Source organism: Toxotes jaculatrix, chromosome 7 (assembly GCF_017976425.1).
Source record: "Toxotes jaculatrix isolate fToxJac2 chromosome 7, fToxJac2.pri, whole genome shotgun sequence".
In the NCBI taxonomy this organism is placed as follows: domain Eukaryota; kingdom Metazoa; phylum Chordata; class Actinopteri; family Toxotidae; genus Toxotes; species Toxotes jaculatrix.
This window is the reverse complement of record NC_054400.1, coordinates 23,689,693-23,713,968: the sequence shown is the minus strand read 5'-3', so window position 1 is coordinate 23,713,968 and position 24,276 is coordinate 23,689,693. Positions and strand designations below refer to the sequence as shown.

At 43.3% G+C, this 24,276-nt stretch overlaps 1 protein-coding gene across 3 annotated transcripts in view; it reads right to left on the bottom strand.

Moving 5' to 3' along the window:
- Positions 1-2,576: 2,576 nt before the first annotated feature.
- tet3 (tet methylcytosine dioxygenase 3) overlaps positions 2,577-24,276 on the bottom strand; it is a 34,660-nt gene continuing 12,960 nt past the window's right edge. For all 3 annotated transcript variants that reach the window (XM_041043079.1, XM_041043080.1, XM_041043081.1), the window contains 9 exons: positions 19,155-22,089; positions 16,487-16,577; positions 13,875-13,968; positions 12,470-12,678; positions 11,735-11,885; positions 11,493-11,582; positions 11,027-11,164; positions 10,507-10,861; positions 2,577-10,353 (listed from right to left, as the gene is read on the bottom strand). In XM_041043079.1, coding sequence (XP_040899013.1) covers positions 8,543-10,353; positions 10,507-10,861; positions 11,027-11,164; positions 11,493-11,582; positions 11,735-11,885; positions 12,470-12,678; positions 13,875-13,968; positions 16,487-16,577; positions 19,155-22,041 — 5,826 coding nt within the window. In that variant the 5' untranslated portion in view covers positions 22,042-22,089 and the 3' untranslated portion in view covers positions 2,577-8,542. The remainder of the gene's footprint in view (positions 10,354-10,506; positions 10,862-11,026; positions 11,165-11,492; positions 11,583-11,734; positions 11,886-12,469; positions 12,679-13,874; positions 13,969-16,486; positions 16,578-19,154; positions 22,090-24,276) is intronic.

Sequence of the window (24,276 nt, the reverse complement as noted above, 5' to 3'; positions counted from 1 at the left end):
TTTTTGGCACATTTTGAGGTCATACTAAAGTATGACTTTTTTTCGCCAGAGGAGTAACACTTACATATCAAACTTTAAACATGTCTCAGAGAGCTTTTCTCTTACACGAGTGGTTGTGCAGAAAATCTGTAAAAAGTCGCAAAAAATCCATAAACAGCACACACAATAAAACTAGTATAATCCAGATAGCGGGTGTTCTTTTTTTTTTTGTCTTAGTTTATAAATTTGAATGTATCTCAAAAACTAGCCAATGAATACACTCAAATTTATTGTGGTTTAAAATTATGTTGTGCAACTTTTTTATATTTCTAATTTTGAGGGATACAGCTAAGACATCTCTGTATTTAGAAAAATATGTGGCACCACAGCAGGTAAAAATGTAAAATATGTTCTGGCAGATTTGGTTCTATGGCAGGTTTAAAAGGGTTAAAGTATGACTTTTATTTGCCTATTTTGATGCCTTACTATACTTCGACTTTTTTTGGCCTATTTTGATACCTTGCTATACCATGACCTTTTTTGGCATATTTTTAGGCCATACTAAAGTATGACTTTATTTGGCCTATTTTGAAGCCTTACTATACTAGGACTTTTTTTGGCATATTTTGAGGCCATACAAAAGTATGACTTTTTTGGCCTATTTAAAATCCTTACTAAAGTATGACTTTTCTGGCATAATTTGAGGCCATACTAAAGTATGACTTTTTTGGCCTATTTTCAAGCCTTACCTTTCTACAGATACAGGGGCTCCTGTATGAATTTTAGTTCTGTTGCTGTTCTATGGACAGCTTTACAGTCTTGTGGCCATATGTCTCAAAACTGATTGAAAAAGCACAGCTTATCTGTTCAGTAATAACCTTCCCTGACAAATTCCCATTTGGATTTTACTCATTATATTCCACAGACATTAAACACTGAATAAAACTGAAATGCTTTTTATTGGACCAGCCAAACACACGATGTTACTGTATTCTCCACGTGAAGCTTTGGTGAATGTTTTTCCTTTTCATGAACTGATTCTGACCTCACCATATCTGATCGGTGATCTTTTTACAAACTTTCCTTGAGCCAGTCGGACCTCTGTTGCCGTTTGTTAAATATCATTGCAATCATCGATCACAAATCAATTGAATATCTAGACTCCGGGGATCCTGTCTCCTGTCCTCATGGGGCTGCACTAAATGAGTGCAATTCAATTTTATTTATATAGCGCCTTCCACAATCAAAATTGTCTCAATGTGCTTGTGCAATGTGAGGCCCAGAGGCTCAATAAACGTTTATAGACATTTCCAGTCGATCTCACCATGATTTTAACTAATGGTGGTACTTTACCTCAGAATGTTACAGTGAAAGATCTTGGTGTCATATTTGATGTGGGCTCATCATTAGAACCCAACATTGGGGGAATAAATAAAAATTATTTTGAGTGTCCTTATTCACCTTCTTGCAGTGTGTATTTTGATTGTTTCTTAATCAGGCTTCTGTAGCTTCATATTTACTTCTCATCTAACTCACAGGCAAGAGAGAAAACATGAATTAAAAAGTCAAACTGTACCTTCAACTCTTCTGTCAGGACAGCTTTTCTGCATCTGTGAAATACAACAAGAATGTGATCACTTCTCTCCATTTTATCGCTTTATTTTTCACCCACGCACTGTTTTCTTCCAGACTCACCTATTGTAATTTTCCCTAATCACAGTTGGTCTATCAACCTTGTCCATACACGTGGGAGATTTCAAAGCACTCATCCTGGCTTTAAGAGCACTGAATAGACTAGTCCCTGGCTTCCTTTCAGACCACACTACCTGTATACTGTAAACATACACCCTCCACGTTCTATCGTATTGGTATACATAATGAAGTAATTGATCGTAGATGCGTTTCCATTTGGAGGATTCAAGCAATTTGCTTTTGTGTTCTCTAGCTTTGTAATAATTGGTCAACCTACATTACAGCTCTCTTGAAAGGTTTCAAAAAAATATTCAAAACCTGTGTTGTCACTTCCCTGGTGTTGAGGCATGTTGATGGGATAATGTGTTTAAAAGAAAAGCTAACCTGATCAGAGAGCCGGAGACCTTCGCGAGGGGACATAGACCTTTCACAGAAAAGAAGACATTAGCCTTTGTCAATAGCACTAAAATGGGTCACCAGAGACCTTTTAAATTGTAGAAACCTGTGTTGTATTGCATGCCTTTTTATTCAAAAGCTAGTGGCCTCCAATCTTTGCTCCTGTCAACCTTACATTTTTTCAAATTAGCAGGTGAGTGGTATGGAAGGGGAAGAGAGCGGAGACAAAGTTTTCACAGTAATTGGTCAGCACCTTAGCTGGAGGTTTCTAAACCTGCCCCTAATTAGATCCTTGTGATGAGACCACCCACAGATTACTAATAAAACTGGAGGCATGAATCAGGGACATTATGCAAGTTAGTCTCCCTCTGGAACAAATTGCAGACTGTCAGAGCTACACGGCTCTCAGTTGGCCATCACTGCAGCACTTCAATCAAAATCAGAATCGGTTTCAGCTCGACCAGAAAATAAAGCCCTGTCACAAACACATTTTCACTTCAATGTTTTTATTTATCGCGCAACATAAAACAATATTGTGGGCTTTTAACCACATACACTATGTATTCACATAATACACCATACAGCTACAAAGAGAGAGAGAGAGACTGAACAAAAACACTTTTTTTTTTACATACTGCATCCTTGACATGAAAAATAAAGAACCAATAACAATCCCAAAACTCAAAAAGGAATGTAGCTGCCAGTTGTGTAGGTTTGTTTTTTTTTCTTCTTTTTTTTTCTTTTTTTTCTTTTTTTTTGTATGGGCCAGGGTCCAAGTCTCTATCTAAATTTTGGAGTGTTCATTAAATTAGGTGTTCATAGACTTCTAAAAGGGGGGCATACACAGTGAGATGCATATGTATATCTATGTTTGTATGTTTGTGTGTGTGTGTGTGTGTGTGTGTGTGTGTGAGTGAGTGAAAAAGACAAAATATACAAGGTGTTAAGAGAAAGAGAGGGGTTGAGTAAAGGAAGTGCATGACTAAGGAGAGGAAGAGGGAGGCAGTACACAATTGCTATTCTTGTATTGTTCAAATATCTTAGCATTCATTTCACATGAACATGTACAACACTCAAAAGATAATTTCAATAGCCTTTGGTACTTGCGCTGTACCAAACGTGAACCCCAGATAACAGTCTTCATATAATATGATTCTATTTCTCATCCTAGTTTAAATGACTTCAAGTACAATATGGAATGAATATTACTAGAGAATGTGATCGACTGTTTGAGTGCCCGCCTGCCCTCAAAAGAGATGTAAATTTGTAGCGTTGTAACAAAAGACTTTTCGTAAAGTCAGCACCAGGGCAGCTTCCAAATCCTGTGAAACTGCTTTAATCAAAAGTATAGTTCTCTTGACATTCGAAGAGCTCAGAAAAATATTTGTGGTAATCATTTATCCCTCACGTTTTTTTTTTCTTTTTACACAGTGAATTTAAGGTGTAGCATCATCATAGCACCAGCTGACCCACCCCCCACCTCAGAACGTGCTTGGGAGGCGGCGCCTCACATGAGAACCATCCACCAAACTCGTGAGACATTTAGAAATTTACAGTTATTAAGTTATTAAGATATCATGTACACCGTATCTTCAGCACCCTTTCTTATGCAAGTGTGTATGTGTGTGTAATGTGGGCCATGCATCATGGTTAAAAAGTAAAACGGGCCCAGTCCCAGCCCCTGCACCAACCAAACTACTGTTAGCCATGATGTGTGTCATATAATTATCATTACAAACTAAACACCTGGTGTCCTCCACAGGGGCGTCATGAGTTTTATGCCAAGTGCATCCTTACTAATATGAGAACTAGATTAGATAATTATGACAGATATATCTAAACAAGCAGGGAGGCAGTCTCTTACCTGATAGTCTAACACAACTGACAAAGATTGCAGCTGTTTTGTTACTTGCTAAAACATCGCCCACTGATTCACCTCAGACTGGCTCTGCAACTACCAGTGCGCTCCTAAACATCCACAATATGTGGATCTGGTGGTTAAGCTATTAACTCTACTGATATTGTAGGGGTAGTTCAGCGTTTTGGGAAATTTGCTTATTTGCGTTCTTGCCGAGAATTACACAAGAAGACTGACGCGTTTCAAGTGTGTTTGCTAAATATGAAGCTTAGCTTAGCATGAAAATTGAAAAAGAGGAAACAGCTAGCTTCCCTCTTTCTGTACGTAACACACTCAGCCTATGAGCACCTCTAAAGCTCACTAACAAACACGTTATATCTCACTCTTATATTTCACTCTTTTGTTTGATCCATACAAAAACCAAAGTGTAAAAACATGTTGGGGTTTCACGGTTGACATGTGCTGAACTATTTCTTGGCCACGAGCAATATGTTCCTTAAGTATGTAACACATTAACTAGCAGGCTCCTGAGGTGCTGGCAGGTGTTACCTTTGGACAGAGCCAGGCTTGCTGTCCCCCTCTGTTTCTAGACTTTAAGCTAAGCTAAGCTTAGCTGCTGACTCTATCTTCATATTTAGAGCACAGACACGAGAGTGGTATCATTCTTCTCATCGAAGGTTTGGCAAGTTATCAAGCAAGTGTATTTCCCAAAATGTCAAACTATTCCTTTAAACAACTTACAGCACATATTAGGTTCAGGGTGACATATTTAGATTTGTCCTTAGCTTACTGACAGTAGACCACTGTTGTTAAGTACCAGATAAATGCAGTCTTGAGATTTTTTTCAGGCTTGAACTTGAAACTTCAACTTTGACATTTTTATGAATGTGTAATGAGAGTTTCTCTTGGTTTGTTGACACCTGCTGCAAAAATGGAAAAAGAAATTCATTGTTGTCGAGCAGACAAGCTTCTCTAAAACTTTATAATTCATACTTTTTGGAGAGGTTTTGGTCAGACAACTGCAATATGGGGGATCCTCAAGTTATTTTGACTGTCATCTGTGATTATGTCAAGTGTGGTTTCATGTTTGATAACTGGGCCAGTGAATTTGTTTTTAGAAAGTGACAGGTCTCTGTCAGTTACATGCTGACGTGGGGTACAGTACTTAAGAAAGCAAAACAGCAGTGTTACTAAGCACACATTTACACACAACACATTGGGTCCAAGTGTTGTTTACTGTTGTTAAGGGCTGTCAGAGACTTAAAAATACCCCCTTGTCATTCATGGTTTAGTTACTATCCTCACCAGTTAAATAATCTTACCTAAATATTTTAATATTTACATTTTTTTAATCTCTCTCTTGAGAAAATTAAAAACAAAAAAACAAAACAAACAAAAAAAAACGAAAACCTAAGCTTCAAGTTGTCAATAATCGGCTCTTTCTTTTTGTCATTAAAATCAAGATTAAAAGTGCTTTTATAAATCTTTTCTTCTGTATGTACAATTTGTATTAGCTATATAAAAAAAGAGGAAAAAAAACATCAAAGACAATCATTATCATCATCACCATGTAGTAATAAATAAAGAGTAAAAAAAAAAAAAAAAAGCAGGTTAAAATGAGTGTGGAGATCTAGAGCACACAAAGGGACACACGCATGATTCTCTGCCCTCAGTAGCAAGTTGTGATTGTGACCAGTGTCTCTACAGCATGAGGTAGAGAGCTGGAGACCCTCGGGAGAGGTAACAGGGTCTTTCACAGATGACCAGGGCCTTGACCCAAACAACCACCCAGCAGCCAGGAGTCAGCCTGTATCAAGTTCTGTTAGTCTCTCATTTTCATTTTCATCACATGCTGCATGTAAGCCGTTTGAATTGAAGCGATCAAACGGTCACATGGTTCATGGGGTGAAAATAAAAATGAGTGATTCATGGGACTCTGTCCAGGCTATCAAATAGTCTCTCTCTTTGGCTCTTCTCTTTCATGCATACATATGCATTCGTGTCATTTTCAGACACACAAACAGACGCACACACGCACAAGTTTGTGCAGCTATCCTTGTAAGGGCATTGCATTGACTTCCATTCATTGCCTAGCCCTAACCACAAACTTAACCAATTCGTGCCTAACCCTAACCTAAGCTCAGTTCACAACTTACCCCTAAACTTAACAGGGACCTCAGAAATTACCTTTTGCCTCATCAGGACTGGAGTTTAGTGTCCAGGAGGACTACTGGTCCCGATAAGGTCGGTGTTCATACCAGAAAAGGTCCCAAAGAGGTAACAAAATTACACACACACACACACACACACACAAAGTGAGAGATTCATTGACTCAATGCATTTACATTTGGTGCCAACTCCCAGAAGCTACAGTAATTTTCTAACATCTCCCTGTAACTCTTAGTACTATTGTTTCCTTTGTGAACGGGTTACCAAGAATGCATTGAATGACTGTGCTTTCTCTGCCCTGTACAGTGTACTTTGTTTGAGACAAAACCACTTTGCCACAATAAACTGCAAAAACACCTCAAAAGGAACCAGTTCTTGAGCCCAATGACAGAGCTGCAACCATAGGGCGGCCACGTTGATTGGCTGGCTCTGTGGTGACAAGGTGCCTGCAGAAGGACACACCTCGCTCTGCTCGAAGATGACAGCACCATGCAGAGGAAGGAGTGGGCCCTTCACAGTAAATCAAGTTTAATAGGAGAGCACCAGAGTGTGTCAAGGAGCACCGAAAGCACTGCTGTTCCAACACTGTTTCCTTCTGCTCTAACCCAAGATGGACTTCCCAAAGGCATCTCCAGACTTCTTTCACATTTGCACCACAAGTGGGACAAAGATCAGCTTTACCTTGAACTGCTTTGGTGAGGCCCATGCATGGTCAGCAAACAGGGTGTGAGATCCCCCTCTACTGGACATAGATGGTTAAAGCATCAAGGCAAGGCTCTACTGGCTTCTGAATGGATCTCAAGTGCTTGTAGGTTTGTTTGTACACACCACTTTGAAATGGCAGTCACTGCTGCCCTCTAGAGTTTACACTGGGAAGTGCTCGCCCCTACTTGAATGTGATAGGAAGATAAAGAGTGCCACCTGTTACATCTCTATGTGGTAATTGCTGATCTGGGTCAAATGGCATTTGAAAATAGTATCGCTTATTTTAGCCTTTGTGGAATACCAGACATGTACAGTTTCCCACTTCGGAAAACAAAGTATTTGTAAGATAATTCATTATACTTTTGCTTGCATGATAAATTTCCTGCACTCATGTCTTGTAGCAATAATTCTCATCATTCTGGTACTCCACCTTGGTCAAAACAAAAATATTTAGTTGCAAATACTACTTGAGCCAGATATGAGCTAAAGCACCTAAGTACAGCATCAAGTGCCATGAAGAGTAGTGGAATGAAAATTGATCAGAGCTGGAAGTTGAGCACCAGTTGAAAGCTGGAGGGGTGTAGAGAAGGAGGAGCACGTCATCTAACGACAAGAGAAGCAACAATGTTTCTCCAAGTGGGATTCAATTGGTAATGGCTATGGCTAATGGTTATTTTTAAACGGCATTATCTTCCTGCCTTTTGCATCAGAATGATTGCATTTGTTTATAACTTTAGAGCTCAGTTTTAGTCTTCTGGGGTCTCTGCTCTCCCATAAACAGTGAAACCAACCACTGCTCTTCTGCTGCGTACATGGAATATCAAAAAAGGAGAATGGGATCCTGTTGTTTTCAATTTGTAAGAGTGTTTTTTATACGTAGACTGTGACTGTAGACTGTGTGTATTAGGCAGCAGTGGTGCTGGTAAACTGACTAAAAGCCAGTCTTTAAGCAGAGAAAACTGAGCACAGCCCTCATCATGGCCAAATTTAGGAAATTGATAATAAGTGGAAATTTCCTTAATGGAGACCTTCCTTAAACTGGCTTATGTAAAATTAAAGATACGTATCTGTAAATTGTCAGTGTAAAGACAGATATCTATGGCAAGCCTGCTGGATAGGCTCTTTTATATAGAGTCATGTGATAACTGTATATTATCTTGCAGTCTTGCCCGGCAGATAACGGCTCCTCCTCTAAGCACAGCTGGAAAACTGACAAGAACAAAGAAAATCAAATGGAAAATACGGTACATGTTTTCCAAACATGGAAAAAGAAATTGTTTGAGTCTGACTGACTCAGACTGATTGATTTAAAAAAATATATAACCAAAAACAATCACATCATTAATAACATTAATGAAAACAGCAATAATAAAAAACAAACCAGTCTTCATTATAATACCTGTAATAACAACATTGACAGTAACAATAGCAATCATAATAATATTGATAATAATAGCAATAATTAGAATCATTAAAATCCTATAAACAAGAAAAAGCAATGGAGTTCCTCTCCAGGGAAGAGAGAGGAAGAGCACCACAGGCAGTGTGTCTGAAGCCCAAACCACTGCCTGACATGAGGTAAAAAACAATAAAAATATCCCCTCCTCCAAGTGGACTGCGGAGGGGGCAGGATGGAGAGATGCCAGACTGCGAGACGGCTGAGACATTCATCCAGCTCATCGCTCTCTCCAGCCCTTCACTGCACCACTCTGTAGCTATCAGTCTGTTTGTGTCTGTCTGACCTCAGACAAAGTGGCTGTAGGGCCCAGTGAGGCGGGTGAAGGCATAGGGAGACACAGTAACCATAGAGGTGGTGTGGAACGTGGGGGCTAACCGCGTCACTGGCCCCTCCCTCTTGTCTTTAGATTGTCCAGGTCCTGGACTGGCACCTGCCACCGTAGCACCCCACTTGCGTTTCTTGCCGAGGGCCTTAATGTCTTCCTGGGAGAGACCAAGGAGAGCCGCTTCCTGCTGCCTCTGCAGCGCTCGCTCTGCCAGCAGCTTCATTTTGGCCTCCCATAGAGCCAGGCCGTGCATGGGCTGGTTGAGGTTCTTGTGCTGGTAGAAGACCAGGGATATTCGGGTGGGGTGAGAGCGATCAGGCTTTTTGATTGGAGTAGTAGCATGTAGTTCCCGACGGGCACATTCAATCAGGATGGAGCCATGGGCTGGTGCTACCGCTACACCACCAATATTAGGATCCAGGAAGTTGTGCTCGCTGTCAGACCACACCTCATCGTCTTCATCATCCCGACCCCTGGTGCTCTCTACATCGCTGTCAGCTCGCCTGGGGTCCCAGCAGACCTGATCTGACTGCTGCAGGGCATCTGGGAAGAGGCGGCCCTCAGGGGCAGGAGACGGAGTACTGCCTGCCACTGAACCTCCACAAGACTTCCAGGCCTTCTCTTGAAGCCCAAGGGGAGTAGAACATCGACTTTCCCCAGTCTGGGACCACATTTTGTCAGGGTAGGCTCCTGCAGGATTGCTGTGCTTCAAACCAGGGCTATATGCAGCAGGCCCCATGGCCCAGGCATTCGGCTGAGGAATAGGAGCAGGGCTGGCCCAGTGCCTGGGAGTGCCTGGGCCTGGGGTACCTGGCTGTGGTGTAACTGAGCCTGAGTGAGAAGTGCCAGGCTGTGGTGTACCTGGGTGAGGGGTGCTTGGGCGTGGGGTGGCAGGGCGTGTGGAGCCTTGGTATATGTTACCTGTGAGTACTGTGCCTGGGTGAGGGGAAGGAGATGGAGAGGGAGATACCTGGAGTGATGGAGATGGAGCAGGAGAGGCCATCAACGCATTAGAGCCAGGGTAGGATGTCCACTGCTGTGGGTAAGGAGAGGACTGTCGCTGCTGGGGGTGCTGGTGAAACTGCTGCTTCTCTGGGTTCAACGACGAGGCTTCAGGATTTTGTTTATGGTTTAGATGGCGGTCCCAGTTTGTGGGAACGATGCTTCCATTAAGCTTGTGCCCTGGCCAGGCAGCAGGCTGGGAAATGGTGCAAGGTGTGTTGGCCCCAGCATGGCTCGGCACTGTGCCTTCATAGACTGGCACATCCATAGGCTCCTGTTTGATTATTGGAGTGCCTCTGCTGGAGGGCTCAGAGGAAACAGAGGAGGGACGGGACTGGTTGTAGTCTGCAGGCTGGGCATAAGCACTATGGTTTGGTTGGTTGGTTTGCTCTGGGTGGTTGGGGTAGGACTGGGCCAATCTGGCCTGAAGGCCTTGAATATCAGGCTTCTTGTCTTCCTGGACAGCTTTACTGCCTACTTTGGGCAAAGAGCCATTTCGACCCTCATAGGTCCTCAGCTTAGGAGGAAAAAGTGCACTGGGGGGGTAGCTGTAGTAGCCATAGGGCACTGCGGACAGATTGGGATGGTAACCGTTTACTGGGTCTGGTGCAGAGGGCTGGCCAGTTGGGGGGAGGCCTCCCCTTGCATAGTAGGCAGGGTGTGGATAAATGTTGTTGTATGGGTCTGCTGCCTGCACAGGGTATCCATCTAGTGATCCATTGAAGGGCTCTTTCTTGATGTTGGGCTTCATCTCTTGTTTTATAATTGCTGAGTGTTTGAAACAAATGAAAAGCAAATTAACTAAACTTCACAAGTCAGTTCTTTAAAGGCATTTTATGTTTTAATTATTTGTTTCTTCTCCTGTTGAACACAATCGGGGTATGTTAAGTGTGACACAGAAATGACAAAACAATTACTAACCTTTATTGCCTTGGGAATGAGGGGAACCCGTGATGCAGACCTCAGCCTTGACCACTGTTTTCTCTGGTGTCTCACCTGCCTGCTGTATGAGTTTATTTTTCTTCTTCTCCGAGGCGGCCTTCTTGGCCTCTAGTCGGCGCTGTCGGCAGGACTTGGCAGGTTCGGGCAGCGTGCGTACTTCACGGCGGAAAGTCTGAAGAACCTGGATGGCTCCTGTCTTCATCTTGAGGCGCTGGGCCTCCTCACTGCCAAACTCATCAGCCAGGGAGATCTTGTATAGAGGCAAAACATGAAGCTGCTCGTCCTCAGGGATTTCCCCCACCTTGCGGTTGTCCTCCTTCGTTAAAGTGCACACCTAACAGATAGAGATTGGGAGAGCAAGATGAAGTGAAAAATGTGCCAAGAACAGCAACACTTTTCATTTAGCTTATTTAGCTTCACACAAAGGAACAACATATCCTTTACTAATCTCAAATTAGCCCCAAAACATAAATACAAGATTATGGTGAAGTGATCTTACCACTGTGCAACCATTGTGGAGGTTGTGCTGGTCCTTATGAGCGTGGGCGCAGAAGTCCATGCAAGCAGTGACTCCAGAGAATGGCCGGCCATCCTTTAAGCCGAGCCTGCAGTCTTGAGCTTTGAACTCTGACTGGCACTGAGGGAGAGAACAGCGAAAGGAGGGAACTTATGTCCTTACATTCATCCAAGAATGACACACACACCTAGTAGTTAAGTTTCTCAAGGACAGCATTTCAGAGGTGTCATGCTGTAATAACAGCTCAGAGCTGAGACAGTCACTGCCACTATGTCTGTATTGTATATCTATGTCTTCTTGATGAGAAGCTTCAGGTGTTGTTATGTAACAGCCAAGGTCTTGATGGTCTGATGTACAGACGTAGTCACTGATGTGAAAAAGCTGAGAGGTGTAGTTTGTGGTGGCACGAGGTTGTTATTGTGTAAAAGACTTTGCCTGTACAACAAACCTGGTTACTGTATGCCTGTGGGGCCAGTCGTTTGTACAAAGGAGCCACCTCAGTTGCCAGATGCTGAAAGTTATCCCTGAGTTTCTCCTCCTGCCAAACAAAAACATGGATCACAGGTCAAACCAAAACACAGAGCTGTGAGACAGCAGCTTAAAATCACTCATGATTACAAAGGTGACTAACAAAGACCTTAACAACCCAACTAGTTCATTTTGTACAAGTGACTTGGATGTGATGAGTACCTCTTCAGGGTGATCTCCTTGTAGCCTGAACTTGCGTGGCATTTTGCTTCGGGCGTACTTACAGCCATTAAAGTACATACTCCAGGAGCAGCCAAAGGAGAAGGAAGCACCACAACTTTCGGGATCCTTGCCTTGACATGCACAGGTACGACTGCAGGGGGAGACAGTGAGCATGCTCTCAGCTTCATGTATAAATGATGAGCACCTCATGCATGCATTACATCATGTGTACACTATATGTCAACTGAGCTGAGGGGGATATAAATATGTGGCAGAGAGATGTCAGTGAGAAATCTCGGGCAACATTTCATTTGGAGAGTTAATATCACAGCACATCATCTCAGCCTCTCACCTCAGTGAGTTTCATGGAACAAATATTCATTTTATCTATACTTATACATCTATAATAGACACATAGATAAATAGACACGCTCTTAAACTTTTCCTTTTGCATTAGGCAGTGGGCTATACAGGGTTTTGTGCGTAAACCCAGCTACATTTTTACCACAGATACCTTGGTGACATGGGTTTTCCTCAAACTCCTGATAAAGATGACTTGAGATAAAATAATCTAGCACATGCTTCAAAAATAACTCTTCCTCTCCTCCTCAACCAAAACACCAGGTATACATGCAGTGAGGTTGCAATATCATGCTGAAATACAGACAGCCTGCTTATATGTACAAACTTGTCAGTTGGAAAACCAGTGTCAAAGAGTGCCCATCAGCTACTCACTCATCATTGAGGCCACAGCGTCGGCTGGTGGGGTTGCCATGTTTGGTGAGGGTGTCACTGAGCTCATGGTACAGCCTGTCAGCCAGCACCCTCGGGATACCTTCCCAGGCCATAATGAGGATGATGATAACAGCGTTGGCACAGTGGTGGCCTGCACGCTGACGCACCAGACACAGCAGCTTCTCTGTCTCGCTGCCACGACGGATCACCTGAGAGGAAACAGCTTATTTTAGCTTTTACTCACACAGTGGAGTGTAGGTAAACACCCTGTGTCTTTATCAGAGATACCTTCATTTATGCTCACAGTTTCACATTTTAATACAGATTTGAATGCTCACAACTAAAATAAAATGCCAGCTGACCCATAAAATGATGCAAAACCTATTATTGTCTAATATTGCAGTTACTGAATTTGTTCATCATAAACATTTGCGCTTCCAACGCAGTCACCTTTAGATGTGAGGGACACATAAAAGCTCCTGAAATACTGTGAAAGACACAGTGCAGTTGATGTTTAAACTGCATTTCAGAATGATATTTGATCTGTACTGAAATCTGACCTGCTTGGTGAGAAGCGCCAGTCCTAAATCTCCATACGATGCTATGGGTTAAAGTAAATTAGCTGGAGAATCAATTCACTTTACAAATACTAGTATATAATTTATATCCAGAGTAAGACTTCTGATATAATATACTAGTGGAACAGAGACTATAAATATCCAACATTTATCTCACTTAATATCTGATTACTCACACCAGTTTTTTTTTTTTTTTTAATAAGAAAAGATAAATGTCTGCTGATATATGAAAGCCTGCTTGCTTTCACTTATCTCTACAGCCCCCTCCACCCCCAAACACACACACACCTACAGTCACCCCCCCTCAGCAGAATCCGTAAAGTCATTAGCAGGATGTGTCAGGGGTGACATGGGAGGGAAGGGCAGGCAGTTGTTACAGAGACAGACCTCCTACTGATTTACTCACTGCGGGTGACAAACTTGGCTGAGTGTCTCCCCACGACCCCTCATTATACACACATACACACACATGCTGCATAAATCTGTTGCTGATTGGTTGTCATTGTTGTCAGGTGGGACAAAAGGACCAAAAAAGCTCTCCATCTCTTTTTCCTCTCCCTTACTTTAACACATTCAGTTTTAGTTGTTGAGTAACAAATGTAAAAAATATTATTTTCTTTTAAAACATAATATCAAACTTAAAAAAGAAGAGACCTTCACACTACCATGGGTGCCAAGGGTACTTCTGTAATCTTGCATCCCATTGCAGTTGCCTACTTTAAAAGTTAGGTACTATAAGGCTTTTTCACCGCCTTCATCACATCTGCAATGTAATGAGGGCTCTTTCAAACTTCATCACATGGCAGATGTGATGGGATGCTACTTACCCACTTCGCAATAGGACATCCTCGGGAGCTCTTTCCCTCTTTGCCTGTGTACACCACCTTCTCAATCCTAATGGCATCCCCTTTCTCTCCATACCTACACAAGAGGAGACAAAACATTTTGTTATTTTAATGTTCATCCTTCAACACTTGGTGCTTGCAGCCAGAATGGCCTCCAGTCCTGATGCCTGACAAACCAAGTTGACATTCAAGTGTCACTACATTTAAGCACACGCTCTAGTCTTTTCTGTGTGTCAGGGCCCTAAGGGCCAAGAGGCCGACCTCAAAGAAGTGGTGTTGACAAAAGCTGACTGATCAAATCCTTTGCTTAGTTTCTTATGGCCGTTGTGTGTATTGTGTTGAAAGTTGCACTGGAACACACCACAGAGACGGCACCTGACAGCCAGCCACCAGTATGGATGTGTGTTCTGTACCTTTAGTCACAATCCAAAAAACATTAACAAGACAAGCAAAGTGAGCTATTTTCATGCTGTGAAAATGTTTAAACTCTCTTGTGCTCAGCGTAAAAAACAAGAGTAGTGTGAAATTACTAGGTTACTGATCTGAATAATCTGATATAAAATGCTGCCAGTGCATTAACCGTTGGCGATACATGGTAACAGTCCAACAGAGCCTCAGCAGCTGCTGGCTAATAGTTTGGTGCATCACTGCTGTAACAGGAGACACAATCCTGTTGTGCAGAAGTCAATCAATGATTTATTTTTGTCCCGACTGACCTCTTTAAGAGTTTTTCTTTTGCCCGGGTTTCTCTGAATCTGTGCTATTTTCTGTGTATTTTCTATTTTCAGAAGTCTACTAGAGTAGTAGTATATGTCAACTTTAACAAAGAGGGGCCAACCTCAGCGGTTCTGGCTGGAGAGGAGTGTTCACAAGGCTCTGCTGAGATTCACACACACACGTCAGTGTAAACCAGAACCCACTAGCCTCTGCACAATGCCAGCCACAGGGCTTCTCTGGGAGATATTTCTGTGCTGGAGTTTGTGTCCACGTGTGCATGCGTGCAATTATTTTGTGACATTTTTGTATTTGTTCTGTGTGTTTGTGTGTGTGTGAACACCTGACTGAATGAATAAGGCTGCATTTCTGCTCAGCTTTCAGAAGAGTATGGAGGTGTTTAGGAGAAGGGAGGGGTCAGAGGTTGAGCTGGGGTGGGGGTAGGCCATCAGAGCCTGTCAGATGTCATATCAGGTCCCCTGGCTCCCTGATACCTGCCATTGTGAAAACTTCAGCCTTGAGCAGATCTGGCATGACAGTGAACACAAGGGGCTCCTGCTGAATAGCTATCACCCTGGGGGGGGTGTGCGAGAGTGGGAGGGAAGTAGGCTCTAGCACCACAGGGGTGGCCTGCTGGGGTCAGGGGTGTGTCAAAGGTCAGCTAGGCACTATGGGGTCCCAGCATCTTACATCATCTTTCAAACAACAAAAAGTGGTTTCTGGCAAAACATCCCCCACAGAACCTGTCTTCTCCAGGGACTAATGACTCATTGGTCTTATTGAAAACCAGTCTTTCAGTGAATAACAGCCAAGCATGTGCCTCAGTACAACGTTCAGTACTGTTAAAATTAAGCATGACTCAATGAGGCATCCAGTTATACAAGGTTACTGCATTGAGTACAAGGATGTTTTTTTGGTGTTCTGAGGTTGGAAATAACAGACACCATAAGACATCACCAGAATGTGTTTACCAGGCTGTGACTAATGTGGCAATTCTTCATTCACCCTTAAAAACCATTGACTGTGTTTGATCAGTTATATTTGATGGCCTAACAACGCTTCCATTATAGAGGCTATGGCTGCACTTTGGTTATTAAAATAACCAGCAGGGTTCCCTCCTAAATTGAATAAATAGTAATCCTGTGAAGATCAAACTGCTAAGCTCAATCTGTCTTTTTATAACAATGTCTACCACTGCATTGGAGACAAAGTACCAACAGCCTATTGGATTAGTTTGGTGAGGCTGTCCTGTTAGTACTGTGTATGAGATAATGCACAATGCTAAATGTCATCTGTTTATAATATATTTTATCTTCGGTTTGACTCTGAGAGTGTTGACTTTGAGGTTAGTTTTGTATGTGCATTAGTTTACATGTAAAAAAAATAGTGAACATCAAATATCAGCCTTAATTAATAGCGGACGGTTGTCATACAAATATCTACAAATAACTGAACTTGATCTTAGTGCACAAAAATTGCACTTATATCATTTATATTGTAAAATTTTACTTTCTCTCTTCTTGCCTCCCTTCCTTCAGACTTCCTCTCCTGATATCTTTCTCTGTTTCTCTCTCTGTGACTGGATTTCTATCCTTCTTCCTCCTTCATTCTTCTCATTCTCAGCTATCATCTGCTGGTACTCTTGTGCTTCTTGCTCTGCCTCTGATATGCTGATGATGCTGATATTTCCTGTTCCTCCTACTGGATTCTGGGTCACAGATTCCCTAAGGACAAAATGTGAGGAGGAGGGAAGGTGGAGAGAGAGGAGGGGGAGGAGGAGGAAGAGGAGGAGGGAGAGGCATGGGAAGCAAGAACATGTGGGAGGAAGAGAAGAGAAGAGAAGAGAAGAGAAGAGAAGAGAAGAGAAGGGAAATGCTCACCTTGACTCCATCAGACTTCGTATGGAGGCTACAGTAGGTCCAGATCCCAGGTGATTGTAGTAGGGCCCTTCATCCTTCTCCAGGATTTGTTCTAGAGGAACAGATAGTTCAGAGTGAGGAAACAACATATAATTGGACCTGAAAAGCACTGGGGAAAAATTACACATTTAAATGTAACTGACTTCACTAGCATGTGTTTACTTGCTGGATTTAAACGTAGACACACAGATAAGAGAGCACAGTGGGTAATGGCCTCAGCCACTAATGTGCACTGTTTTTGGTGGGTATATTTCCTAAAATCTTTTCTCAATTTGTAGAACAACACCAAGGGTATTATTCAAAACTACACTTCCACATGAAATACTTTATTTTGCTATTCTCACATTTACATAATTTTTGTGTCAATATTTTCAGCAACACAAAAAAACTCCTCTGTGGTGGAGACTACTTAGGTTTTACAAATGTTTTTGCACATTGCAAAAAATAATTTCTCTGCCTTTTACCAGTGCCTCGATAAAGCCCTGCTAATGGGTGTTCACCTCATTGAACTGAGTAATGTCTTACTCAAGCTGCAAACATTTAACAGTAAAAGTCCCTTTACCTCAGTAAAGTGTGAAGCTGTGCCTTTGCATGTTATTACGCCTCAGTTTCTGTGGAGTTTTGCACAAAAGCACAGCTGATGTGTTTTGATGTATTTTTGGACAAATTGAAAGACATCCTCTTTGTGGCTGAAGCCAAATCATGTATGAGAAGCGTGAGAATGTGCTACTGATTGCAACATTAAGTTCCCACAAACACACGAACAACCCCCCTCCCCCCCGCACAGACAGTGGGCTGTGACTGTAGGGTGTGGTGCATGTGTGGAGATACTTTGTAAAGCAGAGGATTTTTGAGGTAGGCATGAATGACTAAGTATATATGAGTGTTAAGAGGGACTAAGGGTGTGTCTGAGTGCACACTGTGAACATCTGTGTTTATGTTGTGTATGAGTGTGCGCATGTGTGCTTGAGTGCATTTGACCATTGTCCTGCACACATTTGTAGCTGTAAACCAAGCCATATGACTTCAGTGCTAATTTTTGTGTGTAACACAGTGCAGCTGTATGTACCCCACATTAACTGTAATTAGACTGTAATTTAGGCTGTAATGGACTCTGCTCTGTGACAGCATGCTATGTGTTTTAAATCAGGACTGTTTGTAAAATAAAGACTGTGCTGCTCTTGCTCCTATACATAACACTTCTGTATCATCTCTAGTGAATAACAACATTAGCTAAATGCTCTAAATGTAAATGTTCGCTACACTATCTGCTCATTATCTGTAATGTGGACATGCACTCTGTTCTGGTTCAAAGGCAATATGAGGTCACATTCCCCTGTTAGTGCAGGGAGGCACCAGGGCGTGGCTCAGGGCAGGAAGTGGAGAAGTGATACTGAATTCTAGCGTGGAAATTGTGTGTGTGTGTGCACGTCATGGTTGTATATTATATCTGTGTGTATTGGAGGCAGTCTCATTCCAGTGTGATGTTGTGCTACCAGGAGGTGACCGGGCAGTGTGTAACCAAGCTTTACCATGAAGACTTGTCTGCTGTGCTTTACTCTCAGTAACAGCACACAGCTAGGAAGTGTTTCGCTGCAGCTGCTCTCCCCCTGCTGTGCACCCTCTTTAATGTTTAGGGACAGATAGGGTCTGTTTACCAGAACTTAACCCTCCACAGCCCTACAGCTAACAACCAGTAACAACACGAAAATTATGGTAAATTCTTAATAGGTAATTCTTCTCTGAGAACTAAATATTTCATTATTCAGTTGTCATATACTGAATATTACTACAATCACAGTAATATTCTGATTTACTGAGTCATTAATTAATGACTTAATGGACAGAGACAGGCTGGATCTTTTAAAATAAAGAACCAACCATTAACTCTGTAATAATGTGGAGGATAAATCCACCTCAAATAACTTAATCTGCATAACTGTCTGTATACCTGTTGAGGCTGATGAAAATCTTTGTAAGTACATTTATTTCCTCATTTATTCTAAATATGTAGCATATAATTTGGTTTATAGTTTTCTACTGTAGGACCACCTACACTGTTGTAAATAAATAATCTGAGCAGGGTTCTACCCAAACTACGGCACTGAACCCCTTTGGCCAAACAAAGCCTCTGTTCTGCTTGCCTGCCAGACCCAAACCCACACAAAAGTGGATTTGGGTCTGCCCTGACTGCTTTTGTTCCTTCCCGCTGCTTTTATTGCCTCAGACTGTCGCAATATAGATGGTCAGAGCCGCACACCCCAGCAACACACACATTCTTAGACACACTCTACAAGCATCCAGTTAGAGAAGCTTGGGAGGGGGGGCTGAAAAACCAAACCTAATAGTTGAACTCTGTAGATCAACTAGTAGAGTAAAGCACTGACAGTGACCACATTACTAATGTTTAGCTCAGTGGGTACAGCAAAACATTAACACTGCCTCACTGCTATAGGGCACTTAAATTGATCTCCACTCAGATGAATGGGTAATGTTTGGAGTGGTGTGGTACTTGTTTGAATGTTCCTGAATATGTGTATGAAAAGTGCTAATGCAGTTTGTGGACTTACAACAACCTCATCCCTGTGCATACACACAAGCATTTACAGACACTAACACACTGACTTACCCACACAGGTGCAGGTGGGGAACTCTGACTGTAGATCCTTGGAAGGAGTATCCAGCAAGTTCTTGGTGGGGGTGTCCAGATAGCGCAGAGGCGACTCTAGGAAGCCTTTGAGAGATGGAGAAGAAGGCAGGCTGTCCTTGGTCGGTGTGTCCTCCTCAGAATAGCACGTGGTGGACAGTACTGCTATATCGCCTGAGGCTTCAATCTTCATGCGCTTAGGCAGCGGGGAACAGGGCATGCTGAACTTATCCTCCAACAGACTGGGCTGCTGCTGCTTGTCCAGAGCGGCCTCCTGATGCAGAGAGACATGGGGGGCGCCCTCATGCTGCTCATCCATAGGGTTTTCTGTGGATGCCTGTTTCAAGGTTGCTTCACTTTGGGTCCCTGACTCATCCTTAATTTCCATCTCCTGATAGTTTGGATGAGGTGTGGAGCTGGCTTGAGTGGTGAGAATTAAGGGAGCCGACTGGGAGGTGGATGATGATGTGGGACTGAGGTCCTGAGGACTGGTCTGGGACTGATTCCCCAGCTGAGGGGCCCTAGCAGTTGCCTCTGTGGACTGACTGGCAGATGCATCTGGGGCTGCGTCGCCGAATTCAGCCTCAAACTGGCGGATCAGTTCTTCGTATTTCGGGTCTATGTTGATGAGACTCGGTAATTGTGAGGTGCTCGATGAAGATGTGGAGGTCAGAGGTATGGTGGTGCTGGTGTTACTGGAGGCCAGGCTGCCCGCTCCTTCTGACTTAGCATGGTCTACAGGGGCCACAGGTGGGGGCAGAGGGCCCATGAAGGCTGGAGTGTTTTCTGACAAAGCAGAAACAGTGGAAGAGGGAGTCATTGAGGAGTTGGAAATAGATACCTGAGATTGGGCTGGGGCAGGGAGGCCTGCAGCAGCAGCCTGAGTGGAGTTGCTGTGGAGGGGAAGAGAGGGGAGACAACCTGCTTGCAGGCTAGTCAGGGCTCTGTCGATCATGAGGACTGGTGGTTTTTGTATGGTGATCTGACTCTGAGGCAGGAAGGTTGGCATGGAGGCTTTCTGCTTTGTCTTCTTGATGATTATCTGTTTGGGTTTGGGCAAGGGAGGGCCTGTAAGCATCCCAGTCATAGCTTTTATGACAGGGGATCCCTGGCTGCTTTTTTTCTTCTTGGTTTCCTTAGGTTCCTGTTTGATGGCCAGATGTGGCAAACCTTCTGCCTCTCTCTGTGGCCACCATTTTTTCAAGTTTTGGCAAGCCAGAGGTGCACGTGGGCCTGGTGCTCCAAAGCCAGGGGAGTGGTTAGAGAAGAGGTTCCTCTTGTGGTGAAGGTGCTGTTGCAGAGCTGCCTGAGTGGAGTGGCTGATGGCTGCTTGGCCAGGTGACAGAGGAGTGCCTGGGTAGTGCTGACCCTGCTGCTGACCATCAGCCATGCCATAATGTCCCATGGAGGCAGTGTGATGGTAGTGCTCACCAGAGTCTGGCTCTTGTTTTAACCTGGACAGTGCTGGGTTATCCTGGGCCTGTATACCTCCGTTCTGGTTCAAGCTGAGCTGCTGTGGGACTGGAAGCTTGAAAAGAGAATTGCTGAACTTGCCACTGGTGTCACCGAGCAGCTGTCTGAGCTCTGACATGGGGTCTGAGCTACTGTGAGGCTGGGGCTCAGACTTCATACACATCCACGGGTTCCTCTGTTCAGAGCCTCTGCCTGAGCTTTGCTGCCATTGCTGGGGACTGGGGCTGAAGCTTGAAAGTTTTCCCTGACTTGGGAAGGGAGAGGTAGAGGAAGAGGAAGGGAGAGGGGTAGCATGGGGCGGCTGGCCCTGGGATTGGGGCCTGTGATGCTCACAGGACACTGGGGCCTGTTGGCTGGTGTGTAGTCCTGGAGGGACGGACTGAGAGCGTGAGGAAGATGAGTGGGTGCCAGGAGAGGGTGGAATCAAGCTAGAGCCATTGGAGGGCTGGGATGGGAGGTTCTGGGTATGTTGGTTGTGATGGAGGTTACTGTTGTAGGGGGTTTGACCTGGAGTGCCAGCAGCTTGTGGACTGGTACCAGATAACTGGGTCAGGGCTTCTATGGCAATGGCTGTCTGAAGACTTATGTTCTTTTCCTTGGCTATGGAGAGCACCTGGGGAGAGCAAGGAATTGGGGGTTTGGAGCAGGGCACTTGGTCTGAGTGAGGGCCTTGACCTCCCTGTTGTTGCTGGGAGTACGAAGTAGACAGACGGTGGCCACCATTCACCTGGGGGTAAGGGGGGTGATGCTGCTGAAGGGGTTGCTGTAGATGAGGCTGCAAGTGTGTTGGAGCATCAGCCATCTTGCGGGCACCTTGGTCCTCACTGGTTGCCAACTTAATCTTCTTCTCCAGCCACTCAAGGTAGTCTGGACAGTCAGGCCCATCACAGTTGCAGTTAGGGGGCTTGTGTCCATGTTTGGCTTGGCTCAGTGCTGTCTGTAGGGTGTTCAGGTCATCTGGAGGTTGGCGGCTTCCACCAGGAGCCCCTGCAGAGAGTCTGGCCTGAGCCCCCTCAGCACCCATCTCCTGGGTGAACCTCTCATATAGCTGGGCTGTGTTAGACTGCACGAGAAGGCAGGAAGAGGAGGAAGAAGGAGGCAAGGAGCCAGCAACAGCAGAAAAAGCCACTAGATTGTGGGCATCCTCCACGTTTGCATGGTGGACAGGTTCACCAGGGGTTGCACCACTGCTGCTGTTCCAACATGGCTGCTGTTGTTGGGTGTCACTGACCTTGCCATGCCCTACCACCCAGCACTGCCTAGGAGGCACGCTTCCTGCCCTCTGCTGCTCTGTTTCCATAGATGCCTCATCATCATTTCGGTAGCGATTCACCCCATTGGCCCGTTCCAGGCTCAGCGCGCCTTCCTGGAGGCAGTCATGTGACCCAATTTCCATCTGGCCTCCACTTCTGGGGCCATCCACTGAAGTGACTTCGCGAACAGTCTGAAAGACAGATATGAAGCAAGGTTAGTGAGGTAATAAGAAGCCAATACATCCAGGACTGATGTGCAGAAAAACATTATACACCTCATTAGGTATGATCAGTCAGTGTAGTCTATGTGTATTTAATAATCATTGTAAATGAATAAAATAAATTAGAGTGATTCTTTTGTATTTCAAGAGCAATAACCAAGTATCAACCATTAAAGTAACATCAGACTCCATTCCCTTCTTGCCAGCTCTTTTCCAGGGTTTCCCTCCCACCTCTCACACATACGGAAACATACAGTGCTGCAGGGTCAGGTCAGTAGGGCTAAGGAAAACTGAATTAACTATGGCTTCAGTGGCGAGATTTCACAACAGGCATGTTTTGTCAAGCAAGTCACAGGTCATGTGACATAGTTTTACTGTAGTTTATAAATGGACACTCTACTCCGGATCAGTTGGGCTATGCAAAGCAGGCAGTTGGAGTTATAACATGAAACCCATGGTATTGGGAGATTGTGTTTGTGTGTATGGCACAGATGGAGCATTAAATACACACAGAGGGTTGAGGAGAACAAAATACAATATACAGAATTACTATGAGGTCAAACTATGAAAGTTTTATCCCAAGAACTGTTCATTCATCCATCATCAGTAAAAAGTACACAGCTAGCTCTTAAGTAGAGGTCCAGTCAGAACAGAGTTAACCCATATATTTTAGTTTAGATATTTTATTTTCCTTTGAAATAGAAATATACTGTATGGGATTACAACAAGCATGTGCTTATAATACAATGTGAATTACTTTTATCAGACAAAATCAGATATTGCCATGGTCTTTGTGGAGTTGTTGCTATGATTCATACTGTTTTAACTTTTGAAGAGTGCTTCTATTGAAATATGTTTTTCAATTGTTCATTATGGGCTTGCTAATGTTAATTTGAGCCAAAGTGTTTCTTGATTGCTGAAAAATGATTTTAACAGCAAACTGCAGCTAAACTACGGGTCTGAAAGTGTGCAGAGCACCCATCATTCACTGAAGCGATTATCAACCCAATACATTTTCATCCAAAACAAGACCTTAAATGGCAAACCTAAAATGACCTGAATATCTGAAGACCAGTATGTAATGCTAAGATAATCTGTAGCCTACCAGACAGAACCTCATCTAAGCCAACTAAACAAAAACCATGCCCTGGTTGGTAAAAGTACATGTTGGTAAAAGTCATGAGATCTATCAGAGAGAACTGCTGACCAAGTGTTGAGCTAGAAATACTGAAATTCTTTGTCAAAAGAGTGAAAGAAAGTCTTGTTTAAACATGACCTGGTGTTTGCACATTACAGTTATTTGGTCAGGACATATTAAGGGTTTAACCATTAATTGTGACAGAATGAATTGAAGTTTGGCAGCGTGGCTCTGTTCATGTGATGCTCTAAAACAATCTGAGAAAATCCTCCAGCAGACCCTGAGATACACAACATGAACACTTATTTAAAGCAAAAAAATCTAAATTTCTGGGGAGGTAAAGAAAATTAAAAATGCTGAAAATGGAAAAAAACAACTTGACAACATGAATGTATTGAAATGTGACTTGACTTGCATGGCCTGTCCTCAGTAGAAGACCTCAACCTGACTGAACTTCTTAGGAAAGATTTGAGAAACATACTATAACATCATATATGTTAATTGAATAATGCAGATTCTTATATTTTGCACAGATGTGTAGAACTGATGGCAGAAATGGTGCAAACAGCAGTGTGTCATTCATTTTGTAAGCTGTTTGGTTCAAACAACTTTACACAAATGAGGGGTTATGAACGTGGCAGCATCTTCTAAACCTCATTTTAACTTACTACACATATCTCGCTATTTATTAGTGAAATGTAATCTTGAGAAACACAATTTGACAAAACATTTCTTTGTTTTCGATGATGAAACAAAAGAGTTCTTTGAGGAGTATGGCCCATGTTCTGCACTGAATAGAGGCCTCTTTCAATGTTGTGGCCTGACAATTACAATTTAATATTTTTTAAATAATGCTTCCATACAAATCTTTGTCTTTCCTATCTGTGATTTTCATAGCTAAACCTAAACAACAACTCCTTGTTTCTGATATTTGACAAAGTCAGTAGGTAAGTTCAGTAGGTTTTAAGACCTTCTCAGATATGTGGCAACACTAATCAGAAGTTGATCAGTGCAGGCAC